This window comes from Zonotrichia albicollis, unplaced genomic scaffold, assembly GCF_047830755.1.
Source record: "Zonotrichia albicollis isolate bZonAlb1 unplaced genomic scaffold, bZonAlb1.hap1 Scaffold_254, whole genome shotgun sequence".
Taxonomy (NCBI): domain Eukaryota; kingdom Metazoa; phylum Chordata; class Aves; order Passeriformes; family Passerellidae; genus Zonotrichia; species Zonotrichia albicollis.
The window spans coordinates 2383823-2396980 of record NW_027428428.1 but is presented as its reverse complement, the minus strand read 5'-3'; the positions used below and the strand labels follow the sequence as shown (position 1 = coordinate 2396980).

The 13158-nt window shown below is 50.8% G+C and overlaps 1 protein-coding gene and 1 long non-coding RNA gene across 2 annotated transcripts in view; both read right to left on the bottom strand.

Moving 5' to 3' along the window:
* Positions 1-13158, bottom strand: part of LOC141727738 (uncharacterized) — a 667665-nt gene that overhangs the window by 164285 nt on the left and 490222 nt on the right. The window lies entirely within an intron of this gene.
* LOC141727748 (olfactory receptor 14J1-like) lies at positions 4082-5658 on the bottom strand. Its single transcript, XM_074534033.1, has 2 exons — positions 5107-5658; positions 4082-4090 (listed from the first exon to the last, which is right to left on the bottom strand). Exons 1-2 carry the CDS (start codon positions 5656-5658, stop codon positions 4082-4084), a joined length of 561 nt encoding a protein of 186 aa, XP_074390134.1.

Here is a 13158-nt window from a genome sequence, read left to right as displayed (position 1 = left end):
CCCCAGCCCCAGGGACGCTCTCCTTGTCTGCCCATTCCCCCACGGTCTCTGGGCAGGGATGGCCTCAGTGGGGGCTGCTGACACCCTCAGCAACTTGGAGGCTGCTGCTGAATTTTCCTGCTGCGGAGGCTTGTTCAGCCTTCAGCTCTTGAGTGCAGGAATTCAGTGTCCCACGGCTCATTAATATTCAGAACACCTGAACAAGCCAAGTATCACCTCATGCAGTTTGAATACATTTGAAAATCAATACCCTTCATGGTAGACAATCAATCAGACTCTGTCCCTACCCCCACCCCACCATTTCCCCCATCCAAGCCCTGGCACTCAGAGCAGCCTTGTGCAAATCTGAGCTCCCTCCAGCCCAGGCTGCACCTGCAGCTTTCAGCTCCTTGGCTTCAACTCCCACCTGCTTTCCTTGGAGAAGGAGCTGCCCGAGACACAGAGGGATGTTCATTTCTTGTCAGCCAAAATAGCCAAGGGGAGGCACAGCTCCATCCAATGCAAAAGTCATTCCTCTGCTGGGCTCTGCCCTGCCCCTGATCCCCACAGCCTGTCCTGTTTCTTTCATCCCTCCTTTGCCAGGCTCTTTCTGGGACAAGGGAGCTCTGCTCTGGCTATGGAAGGAGGTGCAAGTGCCACCATTGCAGTGGGAACCACAACTCATTAAGTTTGTGTCCTTTGGGAGTCAGGAACTGGTGGGACTCAGAGGCACACAAAGTTTGTCTTCATGGCACATGTAAAAATGTAAATACGATAAAATTTAATAAAAACCAAAATCCTTCCCTCTTCTCCATGTGACATTCCAGAAACATATGATATGTCCACCATCCACAAAGGATTTCCATACAGGAAGGATTTTAGACAAAGACAACTTAGTTGTAGTTTTATGTCACTCTTGCTCCAGTCTGAAACAGGGCCCAGCATCGTGCCGGGATCGTCAGAGAGCTGAGGTGTGTGCCGGAATTCAATGCCCTCCCCATCCTGCAGAGCAGCCCTGCATTTCCCTGCTGCAGCCTTGGTTCTCCAGCACAGCCATGGAGGCTCTTTGGGCTCTGGACGGTTCCTGCAGCCCCCAAGGGCAGCTGAGCTCTGCCTTTGGCACAGTCAGGCCTGGCCAGCGCAGGCCATGCTCAGCAATTTCTTGTGTGTGCCTGGCCTTGCTGTCAGCCCTGGCAGCGGCTGCGTGGCCCCTTTGTGGCCCTGTGCTGGCCCAGCCATGGTGGCCCAGCCCCTGTGCAGACCCAGCCCAGGCCAGGAGCATTGTGGCTGGGAACGGCCCCTGTGCCATGGTGCCCACAGTAGCCTTGGGGCTCTGTGCCCCATGGCCTCCCTGCTGGGCAGCCTCTGCCAGCTCCTGCAGAGCCCCTGGCATCTGTGGGGCTGCACAGACAGCCCTGCCCTGGGGTCTGTCAGCCTCTGGGCCAGCAGAGAGGCAGCCAGGGCTGGCCATGGCCGGGAACAGGCCCTGAGCCCTGCAGGAGGATGGAGCTGGGCCACAGCCAAACTCAGCCCAGGCCAAAGCTGGGCTCAGCAGCCACGGCTGCCAAGGGCTGGGCACGGAGGCTGGTGCTGACAAATGTCCTGGGCCCCCTCCCTGCTCTGTCCATGCCACCAAGGGCACAGAGCAGCCTCCTCTCCTGGCCATTTGCCTGTTTGCAATGCCTTGCACAGGCGCTGGCCCTGCCCCACAAGGCCTTGCCTGAGTCCTGCCCCTGCACGCTCAGCCAGGCTGAGATGGACACTGATGGTTTCTGGGCCGGGCTCTCTGAGCCCAGCCCAGCTCCCTGCAAGCTCTGCCAGCTGCCCTGAGCTCTGGGCAGCACCAAGGGCCTCTCCCCAGCCCAGCCCGGCCAGCTCTGGCTCCACAGCTCTGCTCAGGCCAGGCTGCTCTGGGCACTGCCCCACGGCCTCAGCCCCTGGCAAGGGCACAGCAGCAGCTGCAGCTGCCACAGGACTCAGCCCCAGCCATGGGGGAAGGTGCTTGGCCAAGGCCAAAGGAGGCTCCCTGGCTGCCCTGCTCCCCTCTGCCTGAGGTGCAGAGAGCTCTGCAGCCCCTGCTGCCATCCCATCTGCCCAGGGTAGCACAAGAGCCCCGGCCTTGTTGCCCTCAAGAGCTGCTCCTGCTCCAGGCCCAGCGCCCATGCCAAAGCTGGGGCAGCCACAAAGCTGTGCCCATTTCTGTTCATTTCTGCCCTGATGGGGATGGGTTCTCAGCCACTTGGAGTTTGATGATGAATTTTCCTACTGCAGAGGCCTCTTCTTTCTTGACCTCTTCAGTTCAGGAGGTCACGGGAAAAGGCTCATCAACATTTGTTCACAACGCCTGAACAAGAAAAGCCACAGGGAATACTCTAGATTTTCAATTCTTTCGTGGTTAATAAGACACATTTCTGAAGTGTATTCAAACTGAAGAAACTATATTGAAAACAATGAAGACAGAATTGATTTATCCTGTTAAGTTTTCTTTTCCTGTTTATAGACCAATATCACTAATGTCCAATTGATATTGACCCCCAGCACCTTCTAATGCAGTCTGAATAAATATTAAAATCAAGAGCTTTAAAGCTGATGATCAGTAACGCTTTGTCCCCCCCACTTACCCACCATTTCCCTCATGCAAACCCTGGGAATCCTATGGATCAGGAACAAGTGAGTCACCATCCCTGGAGGTGTTTAAGGAAAGACTGGATGTGGCACCCGGTGCTACGGTCTGGGTGATAAGGTGATTTTACATTCCAGGTTGGACTTGGTGCTCTCCAAGGTCCTTTGCAGCCTCGTTGATTCTCTAATGATTGTGACACTGCAGGGCCCTGGGGAAGCAAGGGGCCATTGTGACACTAAGCAAGGGGCCTGGTGGCACTAAGGGGACAATGGTGACACTGTGTGTGACATGGCAGCACAGATCCAAGGGGCCATTGTGACACTATGGGGCTGAATGGAAGCAAGGGGTCCATTGTGACAGTCTGGGTCCTGCTGGAACTACAGAGGCCACTGTGACCCTGCAGGGCCTTGTGGAAGCAAGGGGCCATCGTGCCACTGTGGAACCAAGGAGAGTTTCCAGGGAGAGCCTGGAAACAATGGAATCGAGGGGCCATTGCACCATTGCAGGGACTCTGGGAACTGAGGGAACAATTGTGACACTGTGGTGCCCCGTGGAACCAAGGGTCTCTGGTGACACTGCAGGATCTTCTGTCACCAGAGCTCCATTGTGACACTGCAGCACCAGGAATTCATTGTGGCGCTCTGAGGACTCATGGAACCAAGAAGCCTCTGTGACCATGCAGGGCCTTGTGGAACCATGCAGAGCATTGTGACAGAGCACGACCTGGTGTCATGATGGGCCCATTGTGACACTGCAGGGCCCCATGGAACCAAGGGGCCAGTGCTGCTCCTCAGGGACTCCTGGAATAAAGGAAAGATGTTTGACACCATGGTGGCCATTGAGATCAAGAGGCCCTTGTGACACTGTGGAACCAAGGAGAGCATTGCTGCACTCAGACACCCCATGGAACCAAGGATCCATTGGGATACTGCAGGACATTGGGGGCCATAGTGGCATTGTGACACTGCGAGGACCAAGGATCCAAAGGAATTTGTGACACCAAGGGGTCCCATGGAACCAAAGGGACCTTGTGACACTGGGAGGCCTCATGGAATCATGGAGACCATTGGGATGCTTTGGGGCCTCATGGAATCCTGGTGACACCAATTTGGCTGGGAGTATTGATCTGCTGCAGGGCAGGAGGGCTCTGCACAGGCCCCTGGACAGGCTGGATCCAGGACCCAAATCCAACAAGGTGAGGTTTAACAAGTCCAAGTGCCAGGTCCTGCACTTTGGCCACAACAACCCCTGCAGCACTACAGGCTGGGGACAGAGTGGCTGGAGAGCAGCCAGGCAGAAAGGGACCTGAAGTGACAGATGAACAGCAGGCTGGAAATGAGGCAGCAGTGTGCCCAGGTGGGCAAGAAGGCCAATGGCTCCTGGCCTGGATCAGGAGGGTGTGGCCAGCAGGAACACGGCAGGGATTCTTCCCATGTGCTCCGTACTGGTTGGGCAGCACCTCGAGTGCTGTGTCCAGTTCTAAGCCCCCTGTGATAAGCAAAAAGATCAAATTTGTTCCAGGGAAAAGTAAAGAAAGCAAAGGTAAATAAAAGGAAATGCTCAGGGCAGTTTGAGGGTGGCTGCCAGGCAGCCCTGGCTCTGAGCAAGAGTCTGCAGTGGCACAGGAAACTCCCAGCTGATGGGAACAAATTTTCTGGCTGACTGCAGAGGCCAGGACAAAGCTGAGTGGTTTCCCTGGTGTCCCCCAGCCCTTGCTGGCCCCAGGTGCTGATGGCATTTGTGCTCCCTCAGGTTCATGTCCCCAGACCATCAGCATGGGGGTGCTCCCCCTGCTGTGTGCAATGCAAACAGGGGCTGCTGAGCCAGTGCTGCCGTGTCTGTGCCTGCAAGGATGGGGCACCTGTGTGAGCTGGGGGAGAGGCCAGGGCTGCAGAGGGGGAATGTTGTTGGCAGCTCCATGAGGACGCTCTGGGACGCTGCCCTGGGCTGTGCAGCGCACTGGGGATGGATCAGCCCCTGCTCTGCTGCTCCTTCCCGTCTGCCCCAGGGCCCTTGCAGAGCCCCAGCCATGCTGTTTGCCCCCAGCCTGCCCACGGCCAGCCTGGGGCTGCTCACGGGGCTTTTCTGTGCTGAGCATTGGCCTGGGCGTGTTCTTGAGAGAGCCTGGGCGAGGAGCCTGGAGCCCCCAGGGCCTGGGCTGAGGCGTCAGCGCTGCCCCAGCAGTGCCCATGGCTTGTGCCTGCTGCAGCCCCGGCACTGCCACCCCCAGGGCTGTGCCCGGCCCTGAGAGCACTCAGGCCCTGCAGCAACACCAGGGCCACCAGGGCAGCGGGGCAGGGCCACGGCAGCAGCACTGGCAACCCCAAGTTAGCACAAACAATGACATCACTTTGTAGAAAATATTTAAAATTTAAAACAAAGACAAAGAACCTCAAAAATGAAACCATCAAGAAGTATTGAAGGTTACTTTTATTACAAGTGATTGGCAGAAACTGGCCAGCAGTTTAATGCTTCTGAAACCATCCAGTCATCAGTGTCCACACTGCAGCCTTGAGCTCCTGGTTCCTCAGGCTGTAGATGAGGGGGTTCAGGGCTGGAGGCACCACCGAGTACAGAACTGACAGGGACACATCCAGGGATGGGGAGGAGATGGAGGGAGACTTCAGGTAGGTAAATGTGCCAGTGCTGAGGAACAAGGAGAGCACAGCCAGGTGAGGGAAGCAGGTGGAAAAGGCTTTGTGCCGTCCCTGCTCCGAGGGGATCCTCAGCACAGCCCTGAAGATCTGCACATAGGAGAAAATAATGAACACAAAACAAACAAACACCAAACAACCGCTAACAGCAAGAAGCCCAAGTTCCCTGAGGTAGGATTTGGAGCAGGAGAGCTTCAGGATTTGGGGGATTTCGCAGAAGAACTGGCCCAGGGCATTGCCATGGCACAGAGGCAGGGAAAATGTATTGGCTGTGTGCAGCAGTGAATAGAGAAAGGCACTGGCCCAGGCAGCTGCTGCCATGTGGGCACAAGCTCTGCTGCCCAGGAGGGTCCCGTAGTGCAGGGGTTTGCAGATGGACACGTAGCGGTCGTAGGACATCATGGTCAGGAGGCAAAGCTCTGCTGAGATGAAGAAGAGACAGAAAAAGAGCTGAGCAGCGCACCCAGTGTAGGAGATGTTCCTGGTGTCCCAGAGGGAATTGTGCATGGCTTTGGGGACAGTGGTGCAGATGGAGCCCAGGTCAGTGAGGGCCAGGTTGAGCAGGAAGAAGAACATGGGTGAGTGCAGGTGGTGGCCGCAGGCTACGGCGCTGATGATGAGGCCGTTGCCCAGGAGGGCAGCCAGGGAGATGCCCAGCAAGAGGCAGAAGTGCAGGAGCTGCAGCTGCCGTGTGTCTGCCAGTGCCAGCAGGAGGAAGTGCCTGATGGAGCTGCTGTTGGATATTTGCTGTGCCTTGGCATGGAGATCTGTAAAAAAGTATTCATGGAATAGTTGGGTTTGGAGAGGATTTGAAATATCCCAGCACAGCCTGGTGTCACTTTCCCCCTTCTGCCTGCCCAAGGCTCTGCTGCCTGGAGCTGTCCCTGCCAGCAGCTGCTTCCCTGTGCCCAGGGCTGGGCTCTGCCAGTGCTGCCAGAGCCCAGCTAAGCCTTGGGGGCTCAGCTCTGCCCTGCAGACCCCTCCCGCCTCAGGCACTGCTCATGGGCAGCTCTGGCTCTGCAGGCTCTGATGGCAACGTCAGAGAAACCCTGAGGAGGCTGGAAAAGTGACACTGATGCTGCCTATGAGGAGCCCTGTGCTGATTTCTGTCAGCATCTGGTTTACTCTCATCTGAGATAACTTTTTTTTTTTTTTTCTAAATGTGAACTGAGACATTAATATCTATGTGCAACTTCCCATCTAGGTAACCTAGAGTAGTAGAATAAAAAGCACAATTTTCTCTTTTATGCAGCCCCTGCCTTGCTGGGCTCCCTGTTTATTCTATTTGCAAATGTTTTCCAGTTTAATGCCATGCTGGGAGCAGTCCTGAACAATGCAGCATCCACCCCTCAAAAGGAGAAAACTTCCAAGCCTGACCAGCTGTCTCCTCCCACCCAGACCTTGTCCCCCCGTGCTGGGAGCAGCTGCCAGGGCTGGCTGAGAGCTGTCCCTGGCAGGCAGCAGAGTCCCGGCCCCAGCACAGCGCCCTGGGCTGCAGGACCCTGCTCTGCACGACAGCCCTGGGCACCGCTGGCTGCTCTGCACAAGAGACAATCAGAGAATGTACTCACAAGGTCTGTAGGCATTGGGCTGTTCCAGCTTTAGGAGATGGCTCCAGGAGCTGCAGCTGCTTTCTCCTGCAGCCAGAGGTTCCTGTGCCAAGGGCTGGCAGTGATGCTACCCCAGGCACTTCTCAGCCCCTTCCCAGCTCTGACTGATTGAAGCTCTCTGTGTCTCTGTGCTGTGCCCGGGGTGGCTGCCGGCAGTGCCCCAGCCGTGCTGGGCTGGCAGAAGAGCTGCTCATCAAGAGAAATGTGCTTTTGAAGCTCTTCTTGGTTTCCAGGAGCTGCCTCTGTGCCAGGAGCCCAGCCCAGCTCAGCAGCACAGACACAGCACAAGGACTTTAATGAGCCTCTAAGGCTTTGTGGTCGAGCCCTGAGCGTCAGTCCCTGAGAGGGAGCTGAAGAAACCTCTCCAGAACTCTAAGTCAGACTCCAACTCCAAGGTTTCTTGGACTTTTAATGGGTCCCACTGAGGAGCACCAATAAGAAAGTGTCCCCAGGCCCCAGGCAGAGCAGAGAACTGCAGGCAGTGATGACAGGTGGGGACAAAGAGAAGCCAAGTCTTGGTGCCCTGGGGCACAGCAGGGTGTGTGCCTCCAAGGGCTGTGAGGAGACACCTTGTCCTGAGGCCCTGGAGCCTCCTGACACAGCCCCAGCCAGGCTGGGCACTGTCAGCCCCTTGTCCTGCCCTCAGCATTCCCCCCTAGCCCACATCCCAGTGGCCTCAAGGATCTGCTGGAAGGAGTCCCTGGGGATTCTTCGCCAGGAATGGCCCGCGGGGCTCCTGAATGCTCCCTGCAGGTACTGCAGGTTTTTCAAAGGACTTTGGGTTTGGCTTTTGTCTTGGAATCTCTGAGAGGTTTCTGCAATCATGGCCTCCAATTTTCTGCTGTAATTAGGCCCTGGAGAGGCTTTGTCAGTAACAACACTCAGTGGGGCTCATTAATGCTTTCAGATACTCAAAGTTTTTTTAGGTACTTTGGATTTTCATTTCCACAATGAGTGTCCAAGCAGTTTTTGTGCCATTCTGGCCTCCAATTCTCTCCTCCAAGGAGTCCATGAGGAGCCTGTTTTGGGGATGGACCTCAGTGTCACCCATCGATTCCTCAAGACACTTTGGGGTTTTCTTCCGACTCTGACTCCAGAAAGGGTTTGTGCAATCTACTCTCAGGCCCTGAGCTTCAAGGGCTCAGCTTCAAATGCTCATTAGGGTCAAGCAATTTCTGACAAATCATGGATCTGCCTTTATTTCCATCCGGTCTAGTTCAGTTCGGCAAGGACTTTTCCTTTTACAGTTATGGAGAAATATTTCAAAGAGCTTCTATGAAATAGGCAATCCTTTTTTTAAGGAGTGTATTTTATTGCTGTGCTCTTTAAAGAAGATGTGATTGCAGCATTCTGTGATTGATATTGATGTAGGGCCGCTCCTAAGGAGGTCTGGCCATGTCAGTGAAGTTGTACCTTGGAGCTGACTCAGTGTGGACAACCTTGCCTCACATTCCCAAACCCCATGTGAGAAACTATTTTTACTTTCAAAAAGTTAAATGCTTTATTAAGGCCTTTTCAAAATACAACAGAAGACTGAATAAAGAAAAGAATAAAGCACTGGGAGCAAAGGATTCAGTCACTGTGTGCTCATCTACAAAATGGATGTTCTGTCCTTAATACCTCTAGCCCCTCCCAAAGTCTTGTCAATTGACTCCTTCTTCTCTGTCCAGTGGTGGAGATCACTGTCTTACACCTTGACTGGAGCTCAGGTGCTGCCATAGTAACAAGCCCACCCTCCCAAATGCCCCAACTAATGAGGCCATCCTGTGATAACAATGCAAGGGGGAGGGGATGGATAACTATACATCTACAAAATGTCTCTTAACATATATTAAATATTCACCCCTTAATTGTGAGAGTCAGCCATAGGATTACTCATCTATAACAGGCCCCCCTTTTCTTTTTCTCGAAGTCATTTTGCTCAAACAATTAAGTAAAAAATTTTCTCTCTCTCTTGAATGAGTCATACCAGCATCTATTAATATAGGCAAGGACAATGGGAACAGGAGAAAAAATCTCAGGTTTTCCTTAGACACACTTATTTGGAATGGACAAAAGGGAATCCCAGAGGTCCAGCATGGCTTTGACTCCCATCTACCGTACCCATGTGGCTGCTGCCCATTGTTGGTGCATCTTAGGGGTGAGTACAGAGGCCAACTCGGTCCTGCTCTCCAGTCCCTGTTGAATTAAAAGACAACTGAGGAATGACAGAGGTCTGGTATGGCCTTTTGTCCCTGCCTTACCATGCCTACGGGGTTGCTACCCACAGCAATGCTATGGAGCCTTCTTGGTAGCAAACAAAGGGGCCAACCTGGTCTTGCCATCCTTCCTTTTTTCTATTTTCTTAAAGGAGCTGTCCCATTACCTCTTACAGCCCCATGTGTACTTCCCCTCAACAGATGCTGGTAATTCTCACCCATGAAAACAGGAAGACAGTTCTCAAGCTGGTTGGTGGAGGCTTGACTGTACTTTTTGGGCATCTTGGTGTTTTTCTGGTTCTCTCTCAGTCTCTGCTTGAAAGTCAACCTTGTTTCACCCAGCCTCGATGTTACAGTCCATTCTTTGGGTTCTTCTACTGGGCCTTTGACTCTGTTGCCATGAGTCCATCCCCACTGTGCAGTTCACACGGCCGATTCGGTGGTGAGCAGTACCTGAAAGGGACCTTCCCACTGAGGCGTTAGAGGCTGATCTCTCCATGACTTAGTCATCACCCAATCCTCAGGATTAATATTATGGATTCAGATATCCAGGGTGGTAGTTTGAGGAATTGCCCCTTTATGTCTTAGTCCGTCTAAGGTTTGTGCTATGGAAATCAGTTATTTCTTGGCATTGGCTTCCCTTCCTCATAGGTGGCAACCCTCTGGGGTGAGGTCAGGAAGGGTAACCCAAACATCATTTCATCAGATGAGACCCCCAGATCTGACTGGTGTTGGCTTCTAATTCTTAATAAGACCAAAGGGAGACATTTTATTCATGACATTTGGGTTTCAATCATTAGCTTAACTAGAGCTCTCTTAAGAGTTTAATTCACTCTCTCAACCCGACTGGAACTCTGCGGACTCCATGGAGTGTGTAATTCCCATTTCATTCCCAGGGCCTGAAAAACTTTCTGTAATGGCTTCGATATGAAATGAGTTCCCCATTCTGAATCAATCCTGTTTGCCATCCCATATAAGGGAATGATTGATTCTAGAAGTGTTTTACTCACAACATTGGCATTGGCTTTCACAGTGGGTACCACCTCTACCCAATGAGTCACCTGTTCTACTATCTCTGGCACAAACTTCCACTGTTGTACCTGGGGAAGCTCAGTAAAGTCTACTTGAATGTTTTGAAAGGGCCTTAAAGCTTGTTCTCGCCCTCCTCTGGGTGTTTTCCTCACGATTTTCTTATTCACTTGTTGTCATATTACACACTGTTCTGTTACTTGCTTAGCTATTCTGAAAATTCCTATGCAGCCCAAATCCCTTAGTAACTGATCACTTAGAACTTGTGTACCCCAGTGTGTTGTTCCATGTATGCCTTCTAGCATTTTTTGGTCAGGGCTTTATTCAACATTTGTCTCCCATCTGCTAATCTCCACTTCCTTTTGTTATCTTTCTTGGCTCCTATTTTAAGGAGTTCTTTCTCTTCTGTCCCACTGAATACGGGGACTTTTTGCACTTCTCTCATGGTTGTTAATACTATTAATAGTTTTTCTGTCTTTGATTCAGTTGCATTTTTAGCTTCTAAATTGGCTAAATTGTTCCCTTGCTCCCCTTTTTGATGTCCTTTAACATATATCACCCCTACTTTCTCTGGTAATTGTAAGGTTTCTAACTCTTCTAAAATAAGTTTTTTGTGAATCAGTTCATTTCCCCTTGAATTCAATAGCCCCCTCTCTTCTCAAATTTTTCCAAATGTATGCACTATTCCAAAAGCGTATTTTCAGTCTGTATCTATTATTCCCCTTTTCTGTGCTAATTTTTCCAGAGCTCACTTCAGGGCATAAAACTCACACACTTGGGCTGACCAGTTGGAAGGTAACTTTCTCTTTTCTATGGCCACTAACTCTTCATGCACTATAGCGTACCCCGATACCCTGTGCCCCTTTATTACCCGTGAAGTTCCATCAAGGTACAATAATTTTCCACCTTGGAGTGGTTGATCTGTTAGGTTCTCTTCTACTCTAGTTTGATGGTTTATAACCTCTAGGCAATTATGTATTAGTTTCTCATCTGTTTCTCCATACAAAAACTGGGCAGGGTTGAGTTGGTTACTCACAATTAGCTCTAAACCATTTTGTATTAAGATGTTGTCATACTTTAGCACTCGGGAACCAGTGAGCAATTTCTCAGCCTTTTGGCTCAGGATACTCCTTACTGAATTTGGGATATATATCTTCAATTTTCCCCCAAAAGTGTAATTTTTTCTTTCTGCTATGAGTAGGGCAGTCACTGCCACAGCCTGAATGCAGGTTGGCCACCCCTGACTGACAGGGTCTAGTAATTCTGATAAATTGGCCACTGGTTTCCTGGATCGTCCCCAGTCCTGGGCTAGTACTCCATATGCTACTCCTCCTTCTACATCTATAAACAGATAAAAAGGTTTGTCTGTGACAGGAAAACTCATTGCTGGTGCACTGACTAATTTTTAATTTAAAGCTTCAAACTTTTGTTCATTACCTTTTCCCCACCTAATCTCTTCTTCAACTAACTTTCCATACAAGAACCAATGGCTTGCATGTATCCTTCAATCCATAGCCTACAATATCCCAACAGGCCTAAAAACCTTCTGACTTCCCTCTTAGTTTTTGGCCATGGGAGTAGACTACCCCCGTAATTCTCTCAGGGTTCAGCCCCCAGCTCCCTTGACAAATCACATGTCCTAGGAATTTTACTTCCTATTCTAGAAATTGGAGTTTCCCTTTTGATACCCAAAGTCCTTGGTCCCTCAGAAAATTTAACAATACTATAGTGGATTCCCAAACTTCTTTTTCTTCCTGTCCTGAGAAAAGCAAATAATTTACACATTGGATGAGCTTTATCTCAGGTTTGATGGAGAAGAGTTGTATTACTTCTCCTAGGGTTTGACCAAAGAGTTTTTGGGATTCAGAAAACCCATGGGGAAACCCAGTCCACCAAAGCTGTTGCTTCCTCCCAGAATCAGGGTACTCCCATTCAAAGGTAAATATATCCCACTTTCCTCTGCCAGTGGACATGGCCAAAAAGCATCCTTTAGGTCTATCACACTAAACCACTGGTGTGCTGGGGGAATATTACTCAGTACTGTTTAGGGGTTAGGCACTACTGGGTACCATTTCACAGTTCTTTTGTTCACTTCTCTTAATCTTGGACAAGCCTGTAAGTCCCATCTGACTTCTTTACTGGTAATACGGGTGTATTGTGGGGGACATACATGGTTCTAAGGTCCTGTCCTCAAGTAGGTCCTGGATCACCGACTGCAGTCGTCATCTCCCTTCCAGGGAGAGTGGATGTTGTTGTACCCAAACTGGATGGTTTTCATTAACTATTTTTATTACTATAAGTTTCATGTTCAATTTGCCTCAGTTTTTCGGTTTTGCCCACACTATCTCATGAATTTTGCCCTCATCCTCTGCCCTTAATTGGAGCAGTCTAACTACCATTTTCCCTTCCTCTGGGAGCACTCATATGTCAAACTGTGTCAAACTGCATCTGTAAACCCCATCCTAACAAATTTCACCCTGCTTCTGGAACTAATAAAACATCCCCAATTCCTATTTAGTTTCTTCAAACTTTATTTGCTTTATAACTGAGACTTTGAACCCTTCCCCTTTAGCACCTACTATTTGCACAGTATCTTGACCCTTTTTGCACACCTTTGGGATTCTACCAACATAAGTTCTTTCAGCTCCTCTGTCTACTAAGAACTCAAATTCTTCCTTCTGGGGATCTATTTTTAAAGTTATCAGGGGCTCCTGATGGTATCCTGTCCCCAGGAGGTAGAGCCCCTGACACCCCTAGTCTTCCACTTCTCCTTTTTGCTCAGTCTCACAGACCCTCAGCTCCTTTTCCCTCTGGGGGAAATTCTTTCTGATATGCCCACTCTCTTTACAGTAAAAGCAAACTGGTCGTAGGTTCCCCCGTTTCCCAAACTCTCCTTTTTGTGCCCAGTCCCAAGGAGCTGCATCCCCCCTCCATCTATCTTCCTGCACTCGGAATCCTCCTGCCTTACGTGAGTTGTTCTTTGCATGCTGGTTCCCTTCCCTAATGGCAGTTACCGTTACCTTGGCTTTTGCCTTGGCCTTCTCTTAGTCCCTTTTTACATACAC

Excerpts from the sequence above, each read along its gene's own strand:
- LOC141727748 (XM_074534033.1), bottom strand. The coding sequence starts at position 5,658 with ATGATGTCCTACGACCGCTACGTGTCCATCTGCAAACCCCTGCACTAC.